Source organism: Parus major, chromosome Z, assembly GCF_001522545.3.
Source record: "Parus major isolate Abel chromosome Z, Parus_major1.1, whole genome shotgun sequence".
NCBI lineage: Eukaryota > Metazoa > Chordata > Aves > Passeriformes > Paridae > Parus > Parus major.
This window is the reverse complement of record NC_031799.1, coordinates 48,907,811-48,932,444: the sequence shown is the minus strand read 5'-3', so window position 1 is coordinate 48,932,444 and position 24,634 is coordinate 48,907,811. Positions and strand designations below refer to the sequence as shown.

At 38.3% G+C, this 24,634-nt stretch overlaps 1 protein-coding gene across 3 annotated transcripts in view; it reads left to right on the top strand.

Moving 5' to 3' along the window:
• TEK (TEK receptor tyrosine kinase) overlaps window positions 1-24,634 on the top strand; it is a 41,585-nt gene that overhangs the window by 5,763 nt on the left and 11,188 nt on the right. The window contains exons 2-13 of one of the 3 annotated variants that reach the window (XM_015652719.3): window positions 6,895-7,206; window positions 12,749-12,859; window positions 16,016-16,168; window positions 17,044-17,175; window positions 18,173-18,313; window positions 18,521-18,649; window positions 19,613-19,767; window positions 20,022-20,163; window positions 20,558-20,719; window positions 21,517-21,651; window positions 22,405-22,698; window positions 23,953-24,252. In XM_015652719.3, coding sequence (XP_015508205.1) covers window positions 6,895-7,206; window positions 12,749-12,859; window positions 16,016-16,168; window positions 17,044-17,175; window positions 18,173-18,313; window positions 18,521-18,649; window positions 19,613-19,767; window positions 20,022-20,163; window positions 20,558-20,719; window positions 21,517-21,651; window positions 22,405-22,698; window positions 23,953-24,252 — 2,166 coding nt within the window. The remainder of the gene's footprint in view (window positions 1-6,894; window positions 7,207-12,748; window positions 12,860-16,015; window positions 16,169-17,043; window positions 17,176-18,172; window positions 18,314-18,520; window positions 18,650-19,612; window positions 19,768-20,021; window positions 20,164-20,557; window positions 20,720-21,516; window positions 21,652-22,404; window positions 22,699-23,952; window positions 24,253-24,634) is intronic. The other 2 variants (XM_015652720.3, XM_015652721.3) reach the window with 2 other exon arrangements.

Below are 24,634 nucleotides of genomic sequence, written 5' to 3'. Positions count from 1 at the left end.
TACAAATCTGAGCTTCATAATGCAGCTGACAAGGGCCAGCCTTGTTAAGGACATATTTATTTTGATGTGCACATACACTCTTGTTGATGTGATATCCATATTTTACTGGCTGCAAATCCAAACCAGATGCACCTGAACTACAAGCCTGTCCTTCAGGAGCTTTCCCACATTCTTCACCCTTCCTCAGCATTTTCAGCATTAGCAGGCATACATTGAGCTAGTTATACAAATAGGCATTGCTTCTGATATGTTGTTTTCCTTTTTACTCAGCTGTGGTCAACCAGACCTAAGGAGAAATCATGACAAATCATGTTTTGGTTTCTTGTGTTTTGGTTTCTTTCTTTTGTTCTGGTTACTCACACACACACACACACAAAACTAAAAACCCAAAAAGGAAAAAAAAAAACCAAAAAATCTCCACATATTTAGGCACTGCTTTCCCCTGGAAACCCCAACCAAGTGAAGCACTGCTTCTCTGGCTTTTTCATCTTAAAAGATTGTTTTGACAGGTTGTGGCATACAGAGAATACAAGAAGCCAGTGGCATTTCCTTCAGCTGTACCAGAGGTACCCAAAAGCAGATAAGCAGATACCAAGATAGGCAGCTCCTCCTGGCTTTGAAAAGCTATTTTGTTTTTCACACATGTGCTCTGGTCTTATCACTACTCCTAAGTATGATTGTGATAGCCTGTCAGTAATTTTTTCATCTCTTATTAGTTTCACAATATCTTCCCCCCCACTTAGAAACAGTGTCCTATTTCTAAGGGCAAGTGGTCTTGGCACTGGAATCGTGAAGCATCCCACAGCTGCACAGTAGCATCATGTAAAATACAGCAAGAAGATTATTTACATAAACAACACAAAACATTTTATTGGGAAACCTGTTTGTTAGCTCATTTGTCAGATGTTTTCCATGAGCATTTCTGTCTTTTTTTCATCCCTGCTGTTCCCATTGTATGGTAAATAATCTTAATATCTTTGGACAATAACAACTTCAGCCTTGTTTTCCTATGGAGGAATGAGCTGTCAAGAGAGAATCTGAGTCACTGGGAGAAATTACCTGAGCTGCTTCTATCTTTGCATTCCAAATAAAATTTCAAGGACACTTAAAGATCACTGAGCCCATAAAATGAATACATTTTAAGGGGTTTCAAAGCCCCTGAAATTATTTACTTTTTTATAGAATGAACCAAAAATAATATAAGTGTTGAGAGCCTAGAAAAAAACCCCCACAAAAATATCCAGATTCTGTTTAGTTGTATGTTCTATTCTTCCTAGGAAAAATATGCCTAAGCAGTTCATGTCTGTGTTAGCTTCAGACTGACTTTAATATTAAGTAAGGAGTGCTTAATTTTTTTCTTTTTGGAAGAGGAGACATGCGGATTTGGTCTCTATTTTATTTATTTCTTCATGTTTAATTTGCATTATTACCAGCCTGATCATCTTCCACATTGGCTGATTAATTAATTTTAAAAAATCATTGTTTATTCAGTACTTCCCTAAGAATTAATCAAAAGCTATACTTCCTCAGTAAAATTGCTTGTATAGTTGCCATTTGTATTCCTAAATAGATTCATTTCATTCTTGTGATCTGCTACATTGTTTCATACCAAAAAATAAAGCTGGAGAGGGAACAGCTGAATTTGTAACTACAAGACACAATGAGAAATATGGAGGTTTAGGCTATTTAGCAAGCTGGGTTTGTTCTAAATCAAAACCTTACTATTTCAAGCAGAAGGAGTGCTCATTGTTATATTTTAAGAAACTTGCAGGAAGAAGGGTTGATGACTTCAAAGTTTGGGACATATGTTTTCACCAGTCTCTAAATGACTTTTAAATCCTGCAGTGAGTATCATATACAACTGACTGTCATTTTCAGCATAACACCAAAACTAGGCCAGATTCTACTTTCCCCCTGCCACTATAGTATTTATATGATTTAGATTCCTTTTCCCAGACACTTATTAGCAGGAATGATTTGTATTATTTGTATTATTTATTGTAATAAAATTATTTATTAATTTGTCAAAGCAATAACAGTAATAGAAAAGAAAGAACTACATAGGCATTACATATTACCTCTATTCCCTGGTGAAAAATGGAGTGCAATCCACTGGAATTTTCTGCCCTTTCATTTTCTCTTAAATAATTAGTACTTTAATCTTTCTGCTTACCTCTTACAATAGAACTTCTCCTTCCTCTGTTACACTCCAAATGCCAGGAGGAGGACTTCCTGCTTATAGTCACTTCAAGCAATCAATAATAAAGCTCTGAAAGTGTAAGGAAATAAATACATCGGGTGTGTGATGTCTAAACAATTTCTTTGTTTCTGCTACCAATCAGTATTAACAACTAAAGCTTTTCCTCAGAACTTTGAATTCTCAATAACCCTTGCAAATAAGACCTGTGTCCATATTAGATGCATTTTGAAGGACAGTGAGGTATGGTTGTCCTGTGTTGGAGCTGACAACTCTGGCTGCTTTCTCTGGAAGAGGAGCGTAAGCCATTGTGTTGAATTTTTTTTCCAATTTTTTGGCTTTGCAAAAGCCTCACACTAGGTAGAAAATGCCTAGAATTTTCCCATGTTTTCCTAGAGACAAAACAAGGGTTAACAGTGGAAATCTGGAAGTGTATGGGCAGAGATTGTCAGAAGAAAGGACAAATCAACACTTCTATCCTAAAAGTTGCTGTATGTACTCATCTATGGCATCAAACTATCTCAGCTCAAGATAACCACATTTATACAGGAACCCTAGTGTCTAGCATCAATAATAATCTAGAGCAGTGATATTTTAATCTTTATCAGAGATTTGCTTGCTCTTTGAGTAGAACTATGTGTGGGATGTGTTCCAGGGAATTTCTGAGAACTGTTTCTTTCAGCTGATCCTAGCTGAGTTTTGCTGGTACATTGCAGCATAGAAAACATGACGACTGTGCCTGTAGGAAAGAAAGGCATTTTGGTAGGGAATAAGAACATACATGGACAACAGACACAGCGTGACAAATTTGTTCTCAGTTTAGCACAATTTCCCCAGGTGAATATCATGGAATCATACAATTATTTGAGTTGGAAGGGACCTTTTTAAAGCCATCTAGTTCCAGTCTCACTGCTATGGACAGGGACACCTTTGTTTAGACCAGGCTCCATCTAGCCGGGCCTTGAACACCTCCAAAGATGAAGCATCCACAACTTCTCTGAGTAATATATTCCAGTGGTTCTCCTACCTCACTGTAAAAAATTCCTTTCTTATATCTAATCTAAATTGACCCTCCTGTTGTTTCAAGCCATTAGGCCTTATTCTATCATTACCTTTGACAAAAATCCATTTCCAGTTTTGTTGTAGCCCCTTTAGGAATTGGAAGGTGCTATAATGTCTCCCTGGAGTCACCTCTTCTTCATGCTGAACAATCCCAGCTTTCACAGGTTTTCCTCATAGGAGAGGTGCTCCAACACTCCATCATCTGCACAGCCTCTTCTGGACCCATTTCTACAGGTCCATGACCTTCCTGTGCTGGGACCCCAGAGCTGGATACAGTGTTCCAGAACAGAGCAGAGGGGCAAAATCCCCTCCCTTGCCCTGCCGGCCACACTGCTTTGGATGCAGCACAGGATACAATTAGCTCTCTGGGCTGCAGAAATCTGTACTAGAAAAGCTGTGAAAGATACAGCTGAGTATCACGCAGCAAGGGAGAGGACAGTCCTGTAATTTGGAGTGGGCCAACAGCAGCTGCAAGTGTTTCCCTCCATTCATTTTGCTGTCTGGGCTATAGTCAGTGTGCTGGTGTTTAAACTTGTTCAGAGGATGCCATTTTCACTGTGCTGAAAAGACTCAAAGTACAGCATCACTGTGAGCAATATGCCATAAATACTTGGCAATGGGTCTTCCTTGCATGGTGTTTCCCATTTACAGCATTAGCCTTCTGCAAGCGCTTTCTCTTCTCAAAATCTATTTGCATACACAGCAAATTGCCTTCCTGATAAGGTCTATTCTTCAAGGACCAGGGCAGGGGTGAAAGGACTTTTTGATGGCAGCACAGAGGATTGTCCCTGCTGCCAAGATAGTCTGCTTCCTGTCTGTACTCTTAGTGCTCCTCGCAGAGCTAAATTCTGTTGTCCTTATTTGGTTCTTACATACTCAAAGCCTTCATTAACATCTAGAATATAATCTACCTAAATTTTGCCAGACTAGGTAAATTCCTTTCTAGCAAGAAGAGTTTGTTTGTTTGAAATTGTGTTACCATTAAGAGATGCTGTAGGAATCCCCACCCAGTGGAGTCAGAAAAAGCATTGCTATCACCTCCAAGGCCTTAGATTGCTAAGATGCCTTTTTTTTTTCTTTCTCTTTTTAAAATTATATCTAAAGCACAGCTCTTCTTAGTGCAAAACTTGCACTATTTTAATTTCTGCTTCCAGTATATTCCAGCTCTGAAACCTTAGCTGCAAAGTCATGCTTGACATATAATTCTATACTTATAGATATAAATTTGATATAATAGATATAATAGATATAAATTCCTTTTAGAGGCAGAAAAAAAATCTATGTTTTTCTGGGAAGAAACTCCATCTCTGTTCCATCTGCCTCACTGAGGTATCTGGGCTACTCTGAAGTGTTTAATATGACAAAAAGCCACCTATCTTTAGACAATTAATCAGAACGCTATCCATTCGCTGGGGGCTAGTTTTTGATTCACCCAGAATATTCTTAAATTTAAATTAGCAATACGTCAACATATTCCACATCTTTATTGCCTTAATTTTTTTATTACGTAGGAGAAGCTATGCAACAAATGCCCTGGATCTGGTAGAATGTTGCTTTGCATATGGATCAAAGGCAGTATGAAAGCTGGTCCTCAAAATTCAAACTTCTCCTATTGCTTTTTCTCAGAGTATTAGAAGGTTGAGATACAGGGAGGAAAGGGGTGTTATTTTCACCTTTCAATCTTTGGTGGAAATCAGAGGAACAGAGAAATGCTAGGGAAAATGGAATTGGAGCCCTGTGTGAAGAGCTGTCCTCTGAAGGACACCAGCCCTTTGGGCCTACATCTTTGTATTGGAAAGGCAGTTGCAGATCTGTGCCCTGTGGATTCCAGGCAGAAATATCAAAATATTTCACTTCTACTCTCTAGCACTAGGCCTGACCTCAATGCAGAAAATCATGTCAAGTCACAGAATTTGAATCCAGATTTGATTCTGAGTACCACAAAAGTTTGCAGAAATCTTTTTCTGCAGGATCTTGCAGTTTGTGATTTTAAGAATATCTCTACCTGTGATACTTGCTGGTCTAAACTGAAGCTGATCTCAGTGCTGGTGACTGTTGAACTATATCTGCCTTTGGCTAATGAATCAGATCTATACTAAAAGCACAAATGTTCCTCATATAAAACTAAGAGCCTTGAGACAAATGCCCCGTAAAATGAATGTGTGACTTGACCTCATTTCTATCACATACCTCTTTAACTTTATTCAAATGCTGCACATTTGCATTGTGCAGCAGGATGAACTGACTTTGCTGACCTGCACGTTTATGCAATATTTACTTTAATGTTCATTGCAACCTTTCCAGAAGGTTTCATTTCTCCATTATGTAACTGAAAGTTATCTGAGCTGGCGCATGAAAGGGTGGTGGCTGTGGAAGACTGGTTGGGTGTGGTGAGTGTCAATGTGCTGTCAAGATACTTCAGTCCCCAGAGTGGTTGCTTGCACTAAAAGCAGAGGAGGACCTCCTCCCTTGGCCCAGACTACTGCAGAGACACACGCAAAGACTGCAGTCAGCACTAAGACCTTTTGACCTTCCTTATCTAAGACTATACCCCTTCCTTCCCATCAGAGAACGTTTGGAAGCTGACCGCCACTAAATATTAGGCCTCTCTATGTAAATACAAAATATACTTGTATCCAAATCAGGAAAACAGACGTGATGAATAAAAGAAATCAAGTATTCTTCCTGTTTCAGCTGGAAAAAATGTTAGTGTTTCCCTTCTCCTTACCCTGAACTTAAAAAATAAAGGGAAACGCCTATTATTTGCCAATTGTTCATTATAGGAGAGCTGAGTTTCCCTCCAGCTACGCACATTTGAACAACTAAAATTGTGGCACTCTGCTAGAGGATATTTTAATTAGGCTTGTGTCTCTCTTTTTCAAAGAAACTTTCCCCTCTTATGTGTTTCACTCAGTGCTATTGATCAAAAGAAGCAATTATGAGTGATTTAAACCTTACCTCACTTAACTAGTGGTGCCAGCTTGCTCTTTGTTTTTGCATAAGTTGCTTTGTGCCATGGGTCTTGCTAGTGTCTGTTAAGGCTTCAAATATTTAATGTAATTGACTATGAAATCATTAGTCCAAATTCATAAAACAAATACGCCAAAAATGAAAAAAATACCCCAAGTGTTCAAAGTACTACTAGCTCCTATAAATTAGTCATAACTGCTATACATCAGTTCACACCTACTAAATCTGAGTAAAGGACATTGAAGAAACACTATTAAATTGACAACCTTATCATCCACCAGTTCTGTTACTAGGAAAGCACCATACTTGAAGCATTTATGTGCATGTCTAACTATGTACAGATCTATCTGTTTTGGCAACCTACGGTTTTCCTTGGGCTTCTACAACAGCTCTTGAAAAATTTCAACATGTTTGCAAGATTTGCTGCCTTTTCTGAGAAGAGCAAATTGCATCTGTTTGTGTCATAAAAAATAAATCCTCAAGTCATTGTAACAGAATACTTAATCTGTGTTCATCCAGTTTTGCACAAAAGCTGTGCACAGCACCAGGCAGAGAAGCCCTGAGCAGTGGCTGACACAGCTTACCTGGTGATTTGATTGGCCACATCAAATCTGCATTAACTTTTCTTCATTCTACTTTTTTTTTTTTTTAATTTTTTTTATTAGGTAAAGTAGAAGCGGCACTAGACCTCATACTGATCAATTCCTTCCCTCTGGTGGGCAACTCTGAGACATCACTTATATGTGTCACTTCCAAATGGCGTGCCCATGAGTCTATCACAATAGGCCGGGACCAGGAGGATGTGGCAAACCAGCACCGAGAACCACTGGAAGTTAATGAAGATTCCAAGAGAGCAGCAGCCAAAACAGTGGTGTGGAAGAGGGAACAGGCCAGTGAAACTATTGGAGCATATTACTGTGAAGGGAAGCTCAAGGATGAGGTGACAAGGATACACACCATGAAGATGCCACTGGGAGGTAGAGTATAGTGGTCACATCTGAGTTTGCCATGGCACTGCTTGCAGACTGACAGCTATCCCTGGCTGATACAAGTGGGCACAAACATGGCCCCAGACCAGGCAAGGCAGTCCTGAGTCAATAAAACTAGTCTTGGTTCAAGGCCTTTTTTTTTTTTTTCTCTACAATGCAGAGAAACTGGTTGGTACTAGGTGCTAGTCATTTCCTTGTGGAAGTTAGTCAGACATCTGTAAGTATTCTGCCTGCATCTGGCTACTGCCAGGAACACAGAGTTAGTCGACAATTAAGGTGGCCTCACTGACCCCACAGAATAACATAAATGACATCTCTTGCACTGGGTTTCTCACATCCCAGACACTTGATTTCAAACAGACTTTCATTTTAAAAGTTTGATAGGTCTGAGATGTAGACAGCTAAACATCACTATCTTATTTTACTTAAGTAAATGGGCAACCCGAGCCTGGAAAATAACTGCCTTGCCTAAGGCTTAGTAAAACTACAGATCAGCAATGCTGGATCTGCATAGCCTGTGTCAGTGAAAGGAAAGGAAAGGAAATCCAAAGGAGTTTTCCAAAATCTGAGAAGACTGTTTATAAAATCCACTACAGGTTTCATTTTTAATTTGATTTTGGTTTTAGGCTATACACAGTAGTAAAAGCAGATATGGCAGGAATATAGTGGGGCAAACAGGTGAGATTTCCAGGGGCCATTAAACTGCATTTCCATATGTTCAAAATTTTTCCCTGTTTCTGGACTTCATTTGATTTCTGGAACAAGTTCCAAAGCAGAAATCACCATCAGCCACAGACAGGCACAATAAATTTTGCGTAATTTTCTGCAGCAAATCACATTTTCAAAATTGAAGATGATTTGTAATATATTTTACTGTACTGTTAATGTTTTGTGCCATGGTAACTGGTCTGTAAGGAGACTTGACAACTTTAATCTTTCTTTATAAGATATTAGTTAGATGAATTTTTGTTGTTGGTATCTCCTGAAATTACATAACAAATTAGCAAAAGGAGATATTTTCATTTGTAAGAACTGCAGATAGTGTCTATTATTTCTTTGAACATGGGTAGGATGGAAGTAAGCTGAGTAGGATAAATAGATTTTACTTTGGTTTATGTTTCCTGTGTCCAAACGTGGTCTTTGAAGGGTTGGATTGGTCACCAAGAAAGCTCTGCAGATGGGTACTGACAACTCCATTGTTTCAAAGTAGGCTGCAGTGAGGAGGAGATAAGATAATAGTCCATGGAATGTCAATATGACCCTGCCTGTGGCAGTCTGCCAGCAAGCTGAGCACATTTCTAGCTGTTCTGTTGTAGAGCAACATCCATGGGTGGAAAAATGTCTTCTGAACAGATCAGTTCTTTCCATTTGGCATCTGTGGGCCTAGGAGCAGAGGATTTTAAGTAATCAAACTTCGAAGGCTTCTTGTTGTGACAGATATTGTTCTAACAGAAGTAGTATTCACACCAGCAGTTGGTAGGTTTCTTTGATTAATTTCTGTGTTTGAATCCCTTTCTCTGATTTTCTCTGCAAAAGTTTTCACTAACAAAATTCAAACTAGCAATTCCTCGGTGAAAGCACATAATCTAATCAGATTAAATGGTGAGAAAGAGGTGCATCAGAAATTCTCCTATCTGAGAAAGGAGAATTTCTAGGAGAAAGAGATTAAGGAAAGATTGTGAGGTTTGGCAAAGCATATGTATCTGGAAAGCAGACCTTTTTCTACTTTATGGTTGTTGTCTTCATAATTTTTAAAGGCAGAATATGTTTTCAACAGGAAAAAGTGAGTTGAAATGTGCAGTGATCCATTAGGGACACCAAAGTCAAGGGAAGAAGCAGCACTTCTAGAAACCCAGCCAGTGTTTTGGATCCTCCTGGCAAGAAGTTGGTGAAACACCATCATTTTAATCATTTGGGTAGCCCCACTGACTTAGTGGGAGCTGTCATCTGCCTGATTATATTCCTATTATCAAATATGAACATAGAGTGAAGAATTTTGCTGTGTAGTATGGAAAGATAACAGGTTCATTTTTCTGATTTATTTTGCCATCTGCTATTCTGAAAGTAACAAGCCCATTTTCCTGAATTCTTTATACTGAATTATTATAGTAACACTTGTAATATTCATACATGCAATGAGAGGGAACAGTTTATGCTTCATCTTCTTATGGGGAGTGATCCTTATACCGTATAAATACACATCTCTAGAATAAAACACCACAGAGTGTTTTCCTTCTAGTCAAATACAATTAATTCACTTTCTCTACACAATAAATGTTTATTTTCATACATGTGATTGAGTTTTCCCCACAGAAATACAACCATAGAGCTGTCAAAGGGACAATAATGGAAATGCTAGAAGTAGAGCTTATGGCACTTGTCCTGCAGCTCAGTTCATTATGTCTCTATAAGGAATTGGCACACTCAAGATGTGAAATCATGTCATACAAATCACAATCTAAAAATATGTTGGAAGTGAGCCCAACAGGGAGTGTGCATTCCTTTCCATTGCAACAATACTCTGTAGAAAAATCTTGTGGTTTAGCCTAACATGCAAAGAAAAGTAAATGGGAATACAAAAGTTTAATATCTTACTAAAACAATTAGTATTGTCTCACTAAATTTGGTCCAAAAAGCACTGCAACTAAACCCCTTAGGATCACTTGTAGCTAACAATTAATTTTTTGCAAAAGATGTTGAATTTTTTTTTTTCTTAAATAGATAATGATTTTTCAGTACACATTTGTTACTAATAAATAACTTCTAACTTGGGAACTGCTTTCAGTTTTTGTTGCCTGTTTCTAATGAAATCTTATCTTATTATTCTATATTAGAATTCTCTGTTTCTCTAAGATGCAAGTAAAGATACCAGTGTTTAGGTAAAATCACAATGCATGTACTTAATGTGAAGCAGGAAGACTCCTGCTGAAATCGATTGTATATAACTTACAAAGAAATGAAAACATGTGGCAGAACCTCAGATCATAACCACTAGAACTGAACAGGGGATGGAAATTCCATTCTGCAAAGAATTGTGAATTTTCAATAGTTATCTTGTTTCCAACCATAAATAAAACATTAAAATGTCAAAATTTTCAAGGAAAAAATATCCTAGGAGAGAAGTTGGCTTGGATTGATAAAAATATCTTCATTCTTGCTCAGATTTTATTTCTTTAATTTTACATCATGTAATACAAACATTTTATTTTTGATCTAAATTCTATCTTGTAATGAAAATATCAAAATATTCTTTCTTTTATTGCAAGAATATTATCCTTTTTTACTTCCTCAGATTTTGAAAAATAATGTTGTGGAGGTACTGACAGAATATCAGCCTCATACAAAATTTGATATAACATCTGTTTGCACATTTTTAACATCTCAGTTATATATAAAATATGACAGAAAGTTACTTGATTTTTTTTCTCTGCTTTCTGATCCTATCTCTGTGTATTTCTTTCCCATTAACTTTTAGCCAGCCACAAGCTCCAAGTTTGTTTTTTTCTCCAACAGTTGGTATGGACCAAAGGATATTTTGTCAACAGTTTTGTAAAAATGAACCAAGAAAGGAGGCATGATTCTGGATAAAAGGCAAATTTTTTTATGAATCACTTGCCTAACAGTTTATATTAACTTGTATATATGTTCCTTAAAAAAAAATATTTGCTGTGAAATAAATGTTACTGTAATAGAAATGGAACCTCTGCAAATGCAGAGCTGTCTAGGAGCATGGATGGAATCTTCAAGGTTTCCTTTCAGCTGAAGCTCAGGTGGGTCTTATGTCAGAAATGTCCACTTGCTGGGGAGGCAGGTGGCAGCAGAGGGAAAAGAAGTGGATGGACTCACATGGAGGAACTTGCGTAAGAGGAGCCCTTAAGGCTAAAAAACTACAAATCTAGAAAGAGCAAAGGGGTTGGTTTAAATCAATATGTTGCTCCCTTGAGTGGTCTAAAAGGGGGGAACCTACAGAGGCACCAAATTATCTTCCAGGTAAGGAGCTGAATAGTTAGGAAATCAAATTTGGCTAATTTTAGAAAAGGGTTTTTTTTTCCCCATATAACCTATAAACGACTGTGTGGCATAAACCTGAGCTAAAAATGGAGAAACCGAATTTTTCCTCAAAACACTTCACAACTTTCCCTTTGAATTTTCCAAGTAAATGAAAGGAAGCATTCTTAACTTCTAACTTGTTTCAAAATAATGTGGTGATTAAAATTACCATTTCACTAGTTTCAGAAAGAGCTATTTCTTGAGTTTTTTTCTGTCCTTTCCCCAGTTATCTTCTTAAGATATTTTTCCACTAGTATGGATAAGGAATAAGCAGAAACGTTTCTGAACGTTTCTTTCTAGCTACACCTTTCCTTGTTGTTTAAATCAAGTTCTACAAAGAAACGTAAAAAAGTACCTTTCTGTAAGCAGGAAAATGAATTTCAATTTCCCTGCTGGAAAACCAGTCACTCACACAGAATTTTTATTTTCACTAAGCCATATTTCCAGGTGAGAATATTTTGGTAAAAGTATCACAGTCTGTGAATATGATTATTTTCCTTTGTTCTTAGTGCAATCCAAGACTCTGTATTTCCAGAATTTGGTGAACTAACACAAGCAAAGACTTACTCCATCCTATGTCACCTTGTCCCAGCCCTGCATTGTAGAGAATATTCTAGCAGACCAAGGACACGATATTTTATTCAAGGCCTGTTTGCACAACTCAGCCCACAGCCCCAGAGGCAGTGTCCTTGAAGTCTCCTTGAATAACAAGAATGAGGGAGAACAGTGAAGTTGTAAACAAGAAAGAGGGTGATAAGCAAGATGCACTAACTGCAGAATGGGGAGGAGAGATTGACGTAGAGGCGCGTGTGGATTTGCATATAACCATTTATGTTGAAGTAGATGCCCATGATCAAGTTAGTTTAGCAAATAGTAGTTTTGCTTAAGCTGCATGAACCATGTAAAACCTTCTAAAAATGTACTGATTGAAGCAATAAATGGAGTTCACTCTTACCTCTATGAGGACTCTACAAATAGTCCAAGCGATTTTCCTTTACCGCATGATTATGATTTCCTGAAGAATCCCAACAGTTCTGCATTATAAAGCTTAAGTAGAAGAGAACTGAAATCATCCTAAGTATTTGTTTGCCAGTGATGACTTGTTCCCTACAATAAAATTTCCAGTATTTTTTCCAGTCTGTTTTAAAAATGTCTTAAGGGATAAAGACACTTGGGAAAGCGTTTCACAGCCATTTGAAGCTCCTGCATAGAAACTGTTTCCAGTTACAAAGCCAGAAGCCAATTATTTTTTTCATGCCTCAGGTTCTAGTGGAAGTCTGTTGTTTCAGGGTACAGGCAAGTCCTCTGTCTTTGCCAACACCTAGGTTGAGGCTGCTGATGGTAAAGAATCACTTTATGCTCTAAAGAAATTGAGGTATCAAAATCCAAGCAACACTCATGCTGTAAACCATTCTCAGGTACCAGGCCAGAGAGTAGATAGAGACAGTAACTGCTATTTATCACATACTTCTGTTTTCAGCTTCGTTCCACCCAGTGGCATTAACTGTTACAGCAAATAAGGGAGAGCATGTGAACATTTCCTTCATCAGAATGGCATCAAAAGAGGAAGATGCAGTGATCTACAAGAATGGTAATGAATCTTGTCTTTTCTCCTCCTGCTATCATTGCTTTAGTAGAGAGCCAAGTAACTCTTTTATGGTTACTGCTGCTGATGCCCATGCTGTGCAGCTGTAGCAGACATCATTCATCATACACTTATGTATGTATGTATGGTTCCTAAAGGGTTGAATTGCCATCTCAAATATGTTGATCTGACCTGTTTCTCTTCCACCAAAATGCACAATCCTCTGTTTATATATTTGGTTTGTTTTTTGTTTTACTTTTTGATTTCCTTCTACATCTCTACATATATTTGCCTGTTGTTTTTAGGTTTTTTGTTTGTCTGTTTCTTTGGGTTTTTTTCTGGGCCATGGTGAAGGCCCAGTTAGTGTATCTTTCACTGCATTTCTACTGCTTTTCAAGTCATACTTTTCATTCTTCAAAAGGCTTTTTGAGGCTATTTATCTTCTATGATGCCTTTCAAGCTAAGAAATTAATCACTAGTACTCTGCTATTAGAAAGAAAAAATCATTAACAAAATCTAATCCTTATTTCGCTCAACTACAAGAATTTCCTAACACCAACTGTTCTATCTAGCATGGCACCTAAATCACATGTACTCACTGTTCAGCTGTGTGCTGCTTCTGCTCAATGCTTGGAAATATGTGCAGGTTGCTACCTACGTCCTGTAGAAATGAAAAAAAATAGAGCTCACTAAAGCTCACAGTGCCTTCATAATCAGAATGTTAAACCCAACAAAATATGAAGGTGGGAAGCACATGTAATGTACTCCTCCATCTTTGATAGTGTAGCTTACAGTGAGCCACCAGGAAACAGGGAGTAAATAGAGCAGGATGAGGTAAGGAAGTGTCAACACACGGCCAAAGAACTCATGTAGTGAGTCAGCCTCAACCCCAGTTACTTGGAGCACTTCAACAGGCTGGAAGAGTTACATAGATAAAAGGTGGCTTTTAAAGAGACAATAGGCAAAGTAGTAGTATTTCACAAATACCTGTTTCTTTGCACTTCAGAGATTCAGCTGTCAGGGCACAGCAGACAAGTTTGCCATCACTTGTCATTTCAGGGTCCCTAGGAAAATTTTGTGGTCTCCTGTCACCAGTTTCTCAGAAAAGAACCAGATGAGATGTTTGAGCAGGAGTGTTTATATCATGACACTCCTTTAGCTGTGATTCCATGTGGATATTCAGCGAAAAATCTCTGTCTCTGGACAGTAGGTCAAGTTTTTCAGCTGAGGTTGATGTTGGAACAACACTTCTGAGAAATCCTGATACAGCAACTGGAAAATAAGAAAAAAGGCTTCTGCTACTGTATTTAGCTGTTGCAGTCTTTCACTTCAGTTGTTTCTTCCCCCTTATAGAATCTCATGATGGCTGTCTAGACTGTGAAATGGTTCTGCTAAACAGAGTTGCTTTAAGAAATTGGCATAACATCTTGGAAAACAAGCCATAAGAATTCAGCCTTTCTTAGCAGACTGTAAGCATAAGGCTTTCTTAATGCTTTCCTGTCAAGTTTGTTACGCAGCTTGTAACTCAAAAGATATGTAGAAAATGCCCCACAGTTTCAAAATAAATCCCTTTCATTATTTGTTCTTTTAATTTGACCCTCTTTTCATGGACAATGATTGTCATGTGCTGTCATGGACTAAAGTGATCCACAGTCTTTCTGCTGTTTTGGTTATGATCCTCAGCAAAATTTTACATTTCTAGACTGCCTGAAATTTGACAACAGTCAAATTGATAGTATGTATGGTCACAGACAGCAGAGGTCCTGCCTGATGGCTGTTTACCTTCTAAACAATTTAAGAAAATTGAAAAAAGGGAAAAAAATGTTGCATTTTCAGTGTGACTGTAATGGAATGTAGAAGATGAGGACAATTAGATTAATGAGAGTACCATTGGTAATGATCATTTGGCCATTCCAGCTGGTGAATCAGAACAGGATCAGGCTGTCTGCATTGTTAATGTGAGTAAGCTGGAATTTTGCAGCCAGGAGAAGTCCAGGCGGAGACCTCTATGAAAGATCTGATGGGAGTTGAAGGAAACCTAGAGAGAGACTTTTGACAGTGACCAGTGACTGGACAATGGGGAAAGGCTTTATTCTGAAAAAGGGTGGGTTTAGATCAGGTACAAGAAAGAAACTCTTGTATGTGAGTGTAGAAAATCACTGGAACAGGTTGCCCATATAAGTGTTGGTTACTCCATCCCTGGAAGTGTTTGAGGCCAGTTTGGATAGGGCCCTGAGCAACCTGATCCAGTGCAAGGTGTACCTGCCTGGCAGGGGGTTGGAAACTGAATGCTCGTTCAGGCTCCTTCCAACCCAGGCTATTTTAGTGAGTCCCACAGAGACATGCAGTAGTCATAAAATCACAGTTGTGCTGTGTGAGTACATTAGTAGATGATTTTGTTTGTACATTGTGGATGAGTATGTGCACAAATATTTTAGTGAGAGCTAGCTGGACCTGTCATTAACCTACAGCAGCAGCTTTGCTCTCATAGACTGGAGTGGAAAGACTCCTGGAGGTCCTGAAGCTCAATGGATGCAGCTTCTCTTTGAGAGCAACTAATGTTCAAATAATATTACCTGGGGATCCAGAGGGATGGAAGAAGACCAAATACTATTGCTTTATTTAGCAAACATGTGAGCAAGCACAGCAGACTTAGAATAAAACAAATAAGCTCTCTGGTGAAAAAAAACTAGAAGAGACAGAAATGTGTTAAATCTGGGAAGAAAGATAAAGCTATGCTGAGTTCTTCCTGCTTTGGTCTCCTAAGTAAATCTTTGTGCTAGTCAGAATAAATTTGACCTGACTGGCATTTGCTCTTCAACTCCAGCCACCCTAGAATCATTATAGATTATTATCCCTTATTTCAGAAAAGACCAAGGAACAAAATTAACACTTTCAACCACTAAGCTCTTAGCAAAGCTGAGTGTGAAGTTGTTTGTCCAGTTTATCTACTAAATCTCCTCAAGATGTATCTTCCTTTTTGTTTGCACCTCTCCAGTTATGGGAAACAGTACAGCTACAGGTGTCAGAAAATTCATAATTAATACATTGATTCTGCTGCTTAGCTTGCCCCAACAGTCCTTCAGTAACCAGTACAAGCTCATTTGTTTGTTTAGAGGGTGAATGACATCTGTGTGTGGTATCTGTGTACTCCTTCCTCAGGCTCCTTCATCCACTCTGTGCCTAGGCATGAAGTGCCAGGAGAACTGGAAGTCTCCTATCCTCAAGTTCAACCACAGGATGCAGGGGTTTACTCTGCCAGATATATAGGAGGAAACCGTTTTACTTCTGCTTACACGAGGCTTATTGTAAGACGTAAGTTCCACTAATGTGTGGTGACGATTAATAGTTAAAAGTCAAAATTAATCTGAAATTAAATATATTGTGCCCAAATAAGGGCCGAAATCTTTCTGGGTGTGTGCTGCCATCAGATTATGTCAGAAGGAAGTTTTACCCAAGGGTCTTTGGTACAAGCCAATATTGATGTCAACAGCTGAGAGAGAAAAAACCCAAAACCCGTCAGTTTTAAGTTCAGCGTATCTGGACATGTCTGGGCCAGGACAGCTAGTTCTTTTGTCAGCATCTCAGCTTTTCAAACACCAAGAATGAATGAAAGAGATAATACTCCACTAGGTCTCCCTGTTCTCCATGGTGAGACCTCATTTTTCCTAAGGTTCGTCACCTTTAGTATACATTATTATAATTTCACAAACTACCTCAGCTTTAGTTAGCTCTTAAGGTTAATTTCTTACTGGATGAAAGAATGAGTTGGGATATTTAAATTAAGTATTTTACATACTTTGCTGCTCATGCTGCTGTGTCCATTAGATATAAAGAAAATTATATTCCATCCACTTGGACAGAAATATGAGATTGATGTGAAAAAATAGATAGCTGTTGAAATATCTCACATTGTAGAGAAAATATTTATGATGTTAACACACATTTCATTCATGAATATCCACACAATACTTCGAGGAGTTGTGAATGAATAAATATAATGGCCCAAATTTGGATTTTGAAGCTACTTCTATGTTACTAACTACAGTGGTCCAGTTCGCTGGCACGTGGGGGTCCATATAGATTGTACTTTTATGTATTTCACTGTTTTCTCTAAAAAGAATATTACAGCTTGAGGGGTTACTGAATAAGAAGACAACAAATATGTCATTATATTTTTCCATTAAAAGGATGTGAAGCTGAGAAATGGGGCCCTTCCTGTAGCTTCCACTGCCCTTCCTGCACAAACAATGGCATTTGTCATGAAGATACTGGGGAATGCATCTGTCCTCCAGGTTTTATGGGAAAAACATGTGAGAAAGGTAAGTAAGTAATATTTTCAGCAATTGCTTATTAATTTGTTCTCAGTAACAGAAATCGCCAGGGAAGCATCATATAGAGTGCCTGATTTTGCAGCTGGTGCCTGAGACAGGACAGAATTGCTTGACATGAACCCTGAATTCTCTTCTGGCTGTTCTTGCCGTTGGGATCTAATTTCTCTCTTTCTCTCTTCTCCTAGCAGAGATTATGTTGCTAGGGAAGAGGAATGTTTCCAACAATTCTTGAACAACATGCACTTGGACAACATGCTACCTATCTTCTAGGCTCCATCTTAAGGATACACTAGCACTACAAAATATACTAGAGATTCCCTGGCTGCTTCTGAAGGGAAGCTAATGTGCTCACAGGGTGCTTTGTCTCTGTAGGGACATCAACAGAGTATGTGTGTGCAAATCTGTGTCCGCAGCAAGTAGTTTGGAATTCTGGAAAACTTATCCGGTATCACATTGCTTTGACTTCTCCAAGCATCTTTCAGGTTGATTGCTAAATATGTATCCTTTTATTTGAGTGAATTGCAGCACTGCAAGTACTAGAGCTAAGCTGCTGGAATAGTTGACACCCAAACCACTCTAGCATAGCCCTGAGCTTATAGAAGCAAAACCTTCACATCAGCAGTTTCACATGCATTCACTGCTAGGAAGAATATTTGGTTTTCATGGCACTGCTTATTCATTTTACATTAAGAAGGCTTGTAAATAGAATTTATTGCTGAATTTCTGTCTCCACAGATCTAAAGCAAGGGTGCTTGGCTGAAAGATCTTCACAGAGAGAAAACTGTTTCTGCTGCCTGTACTTAACTGTCAGAACAGCCATGGCTTAAGTTGCTGTGGTTGTTAATTGATCTAGTATTTGAATGATCAAAGTGCTATTTTTAATATAAATTCACGTTTTCTCTTGTTTAAGGCAGGATCATTAGAAGCACTAGCTCTTTCATAGACAATACCATTGGATTATTCTTTCCCTCTCTCCCTTCAACAGCTTGCGGAGCCAACACATTTGGCAAAACATGTGAAGAGACCTGTAAAGAAAATTATGGCTGCAAAAACTATATGTTCTGTCTACCAGATCCATATGGTTGTTCTTGTGCAACAGGATGGATGGGATTGGAATGTGACAAAGGTATAGGGGAAAAAAAAAAAAAAAAAGAGAATGTGGGGGTCCTTAATGTTCTGCACACAGGAAATACAGAAGGGAACAAACACGGGACAGTAATAGAGGATTTTTTTTTTATAGTCACATAAAAAGTTTTTTTCTGTAATGAGATTGAAAAATAATGGAAGACATCTTCTAGTGCCTTTTCACTAACTTCAAAATATGAACTTGCAGAGTGCAAACCTGGGTTTTATGGATCAGATTGCAAACTCAAATGTAATTGCCACAATCGAGGAACATGTGACAGATTTAAGGGCTGCATCTGCTCATTCGGATGGCATGGTCTGCAATGTGAAAAAAAAGGTACAGTAAGGTCGTAAATGGTTGTTCCCAGTGTAAATAAAACAGATCTTAATGCTGGTACAGCATTACCGGTCCAGGTTGGTATTCTTGGTCCACTCACTACTTTCTAGGGGCGTTGACATTTCTGTACAGCCTCATTGCAATACAGTATTTTTAAACCTCTGACCTATATGTTGCATTCATCAGGATGATATGCTAACATTTAATCTGATTTTGCTTTCATTAGAGGTAGATTTTCAAGCTTTACTCCATAGGATTTCACTGATCTTAAAATCAGTCTCTGACAGAAGCTGCATCATCTAGACTTTTGTATAACCTCATGGTATTTTACCATTACCTACCTCTTATCTGGCTGCACACATTCCTATACCATGAGCTTCATGACCTGAAGACTGAGACTCTAAGACAACACCAGAGTTTAAAACTGCTGTGTCAATCTGGGAGAAAGTTAAGTTTACAAAGCTGAATATACCTTGTCTCACTGGATTCAAGGAAGGCATTCTATAAGATGAACTCAGCATTCATTATTTTACCTGGATAAATAAAATTACAAATCCACTGCTGATTTGTGAAACTTTTCAAGAAAAACAGCAAATAGACAAATAGGACTGTGATCCAGCCAGCCAAATGATACTGTTGTGATACAAACACACAAACTAGAGAGCAAGTGTATACTGTAAATTCAGAACAAAATGTGTGCATGATTTTGCTGTGGCTACACTGTGCTTAAAACATCAACAAGAAAGGATAGGGATCAGAAAAATAAAGAAAACTGAACACAGGGCTTGCTCCTTCTCACATTATATACAAAATGATGTAAAAATGTTGACTTTGCTAAGCATGATTCTTTCATATGCCCACATGAGGGGAGCCAGAACCAGACACCTACACTTCCTACACACCTAAACTTGTCTTTTAAAATGTCTACTGGAAGGGTGACATTATACTATATATCTTCTGTAGGTTCAGCAGATCTTTCACCTCAGATAGTAAACTTACTAGATCCTGTGGAACTCAATTCTGGTGTCGAGTTCAAGCCATTTTGTATAGCAACTGGGATGCCACTTCCTAAATCTGAAGAATTCAAACTCTTGAAGCAAGATGGAACTGTCTTAAAGGTAGGCTCCTAATCAATTGTTTTCTGTTATTTCTAATGTTTATATTGACTTTATCTGTAGTTAATGCATACCATGGTTTTCAAGCATAAGATGAAATTTTGGTATTCTGGGATACCCCATGAACTTCTCAGCACATATGAAAATATGGAGTTGACCATTATAGATGTTTTTTATAGATATCACTAAACTCAAATCATTGGAATACTCCAAAATGCCCAAATTTTTCAGGCTATATACATCTTTTGTCATTTCAGCCTGATGAAATTTCTACAAGTAATCGTTCTGAAGCCATGTTTAGAATTAATCGAATCCTGCCCGGTGATACAGGAACTTGGGTTTGCAGTGTGCAGACAGTAGCAGGAATGGCAGAGAAACCATTTCAAGTTACAGTCAAAGGTAAAAGCATGAATTTCTTCAAGTGTCTTTGTCTCTCTAATTTTAAGCACAGCTTTATACTCCAGCATGGCTTAGTTTTCTGTTCTCTGCACTGCCAGAAAATGCCTGAATAAATATTTACAGCTGGAATATAAGCATATAATATAAGCAGAAACCCCTTATAAGTAACATACTAATTATGTATATTGAAAGAATAAATGTGATGGTAAGGTATAGAAGAACACCCAAGGTTTTTTTTTAAAATATCTTCACTGTCAGCTTTAGCATGTAAAGCCCCATCTATTTTGTGAGAGTTTTGAAGAGCATCTTCCGTTTTCCTATAGATCCAGGAATAACCAGAGTCTTACTGATACAGGAAGGTGTAAAAGAGTTTAATATTTGCATTCTTGTTCAGTTCCTCCTGTGCCACAGTATGCCCCAAGGCTGACAGACAGAGGACATAATTTTCTCATAATTGATATCAATGCTGAGTTGCACAATGGAGATGGACCTGTTGTGTCAACAAAACTTCTGTACAAGCCAGCAAAACGTTATCAATCCTGGATGTCTGTGGAAGGTAAGAGAACGTTCTTTAATTTCCTTAAAAACAAACCTCACCTACCAACTGAAACATCATATGTTTCCCTTATTGATTAGCTTCTAAAGACTCTATGATGCATAGACGTTAAACCTTTTGTGACTGGATGTGTGATTGTTTATCACTACACATAAATTTCATGTGGATGTGTTACACCAACAGTTGTTGGAAGTGTGTATTCACTTCAGGAACAAAAGGTTTTCCCCTCCTACCTTAGAATTAAGTGTACTCAGCATTGGTCCCAGCTATTTTATCTTGTGTAAACAGAAGATTTTCAAAAGCAGTGGGCAGTATGGAGATGCTGGGGCATCTACCACCTTGTATTGTGTTCACTGTGCCCCTAGTGAGACACACAACTTACCAAAATATTTATCAATAATGCAATGGAATGCTAAAATAAAACCTGCTTATTAGTAAGATTATGTCCTCCAGCTATGCTTTCAAATTTTATACATGGCCTAAAATACTACAGGAAACATCACAGGAATTTACCAACAGCTATTACTAAACCAGTATAGCCCAGGATCTGCGTACAAAAAGAACAATGACTAGCAACCAATATTGTTTTGTCCTGAAAGAAAGGCAGATGAAGCAACCTTTGGACTGGGTTGGAGACCAACTTAAAAATAATTATTTTATACTTCTAATTAGTTTATCCTACTGAATCAAGAACAACAACAAAAAAAAGGAGCCTGAGTATCTTACCTTGTATTTTCCAAATATTTTCTTCCATAATATGGGATATGGCTTTACTTCCTTTTGACTTTTGTTGTCAGTAAAAGGCACAACTAAAAGACTGGACAATCTGGAACCCAAAACTGAGTATCAGTTCTGTGTTCAGCTGAGTCGTCAAGGGGAAGGTGGGGAAGGCCATCCTGGGCCACAGGCCAGCTTCACAACAGCTGCACTTGGTAAGTCACCATCATGGCTTTTCACAAATGGGTGTTTCAGCTGTTTTTCTCTGTGGTCTGTCCCCTGATCTCTGCCAGAACACTTTCACTTGAGCAAAGACTGTTGCACTTGAAAACTTTGTAGACTCTTTCGAAAGAATCTCAGGCAAAGGGATATTAAAAAAAACAAAGGAAGGAAAAGAAAAAAACAAATAAAAAAAAAGGTGAAGAAAACCAGAAAAAGGGAGAGCTATTATTTTCCCTGATTTAGAGATGAGGGAGGATCTGGGAAAGGAAAATATATATATTTTGGCTGGCTATGCAGAAGAGTTGGAGACAAAGATCACTTTTTTGCAGCCCTTCCTCTTAGTGTTAGATCAATTTACTTTAAAAATGAAGATGTTTTAACAAGCCAGAAATTTTTTAGTCCATTTAGGATACATCTCAAACTGAATACAAACATACAGAATAAATGAGGATTGCACCAGGACCTATCTAGCAAGACAACTGTTGGCTTCTCACATCTAAAAAGTGCATCTGCAACACCAGCTCATTGAAGATACCATTTTATTGGCACATCATCTGTTGATAAGATACTGTGGGACTATTAACACGTCTTAGATGTAACTTCTGCCCAATTATGTGGGATGGCTGAGAGAATTACCCTATGTCACCCCAAACTGGGGGAAGTGGTTGGGAATAACTGGTACTCTTATTTTAACTTAGACACCAGACATGAAATGTTGTTCCCTGTTTCACTGTGGCTTTTCCAAGGTCTTCCTCCACCAGAAGGTATCACTCTCTTTCCAAAAAGTATGACATCACTGAATTTGTCATGGCATCCTTTAACACTGAGGACAGAGGATGATATTCGTGTCGAAGTGGAAAGGAAGAGCGTGAATGACAACGGTGACGAGAGCAGTGTTATTACTCAAGTGCCAGGAAATATGTCCACCTTGATCATTAAAGATCTTGAGCCTAGACAGCAATACATGTGCAGGGTACGGGTGAACACCAGGTCCCAAGGAGAATGGAGCAACTATCTGTATGCATGGACTTTCAGTGACAGTAAGTGCTGATTCACATCCTTCTGTTTAAATTCTTCATTTTACCCCCAGTGATCAGACTGATTGTCACTTGATGACTACATTAAATGTAATCCTTTATTTTGGTAACACTTAGTTCCTGATGATCGCTTGTGGTTGTTACTGCTATTATTTGGAAAGCTCAGCATCCAAAGGAATTCTTCTGCTGGAAATTGTCAGGAACTATTAATGTGGGGATTTTTTAAAATGGAGAAAAGCAAGCTTGAGAATCCACATCTTCATTTCAGTGCGACTCGTGCTTCTGACACAAGTAGCGTTTTTTTCCTCCTCAGAAGGATGAGCCATCAGAGTTCAGTACTCCAAGCTCTTTTGTTACTCAATTCGGCTATGACAATGCAGAAATAGTCAGCACTTAAAGAAGAGAAGATACAATGCAAGGTAAAACCCCTGTGAGCAAAGAGTAGTTAAGTGTGCTACACTGAAGACGGCCCTTGAATTCCCTAAGTGTGAGCAGTGTGCTTTCACAACGCCACAACAAATGCTCTATCTGAACGAAGTACCATCCGAACAGCTGTCCATCTGAATGGCTGATGGGTGACACCGCCCTTACCACACACTGGAAAAGTGGGCTTCTTCCTCCTTACAGGTCATGTAAGGAGGCCCTCACTGATATCCTGCATGTATTAGTTGAAATATCAATGGCTGTTATAGGATCCTCCTGAGCTCTGACACCAAACTGCACTGAGAAGCTCATAAGGGTACTGTTTTCCAGGAGAAGGTACTTAACTTAGTATTCATGGCTGCATCCACAAGTATAGCACTCACATCTGCTGGTGGTTTTCTGATTTGATTTTTGGAAATGTTGGTATCAATTTCCCTTCTTTCTAACTGCCTGACAGGTAATTGCTCTCTGAAATAGTGAAAATATGGGACATGACAATTACAAGGGAATGATAATTCAGTATATAAGGAAATTAATCCTTTTTGCATTGATCTGAAAGCAAATCTGGTGTGCTTGTATACAGCTCAGAGAATGTGTATCTTCATCCAAGACAGTATATTGAATGCCACTCCAGCCTCTGCTGGCAGCATGTATTACTGCTACAAGGATGTCTGTACATCAGGATCATAAAATTACTGCATTCAGTTGCCATAGTTCATAAACAAATTTGGTTTTGCACAGCAAAAGCACCAGGGAAAATGTTTTGTTCTCTGTGGAAAGGAGAAAACGGTGGATGTACACTCCAATGCCTTGTGTGTTTGTGTTTGTTCTCAGGAATCCCTCCTGCACCAAACAACATCAGGTTTTCTAACACCACAGACACATCCTCAGTCATCTCTTGGACAGCTGCTGAGGGTCATTCTATCTCCTCCATCATCATCAGCTACAAAATATATGGCAAAGCTGAGTACAACCACATTGATATTATCATAAAGAACACCAGCATTACTCAATATCACCTCAAGGGCCTTGAGCCAGACACTGTGTACCAGGTTCAGATTAATGCTCAGAACAACATTGGCTTGAGCAACCCAAACACATCGTTTGAACTGAAGACTCTCCCAGAAACTAAAGGTTAGTTAATCAACCACACTGGATTTCCACAAACCAGGACTGGTTGTGTAAACTAGTTAGCTACGACACTGTCGTAATACTAATTTTTTAATCTAAATTTTCTTTTGCTCTTAATTTTGACACACAACACAGCACCACCAAAATTTAATTGTTAGTTCATTGCATGGTATTGATGAAGTGACAACATGCACCTTTTGTGTATATCCACTAAAAAAGGCCCAGTGACTCAAAAATTAAAGGAGTTGCTTATAGTAAGACCATTAGATCACTGAATGTGGCCTCATCTCTGCTCTGTCTGAATTCAACAGAATATACAGATGCTCATACATCTGAAATTCAGAGCATCCAATATTTCTGACATTTTTGGAAAACAAAGTCCTTA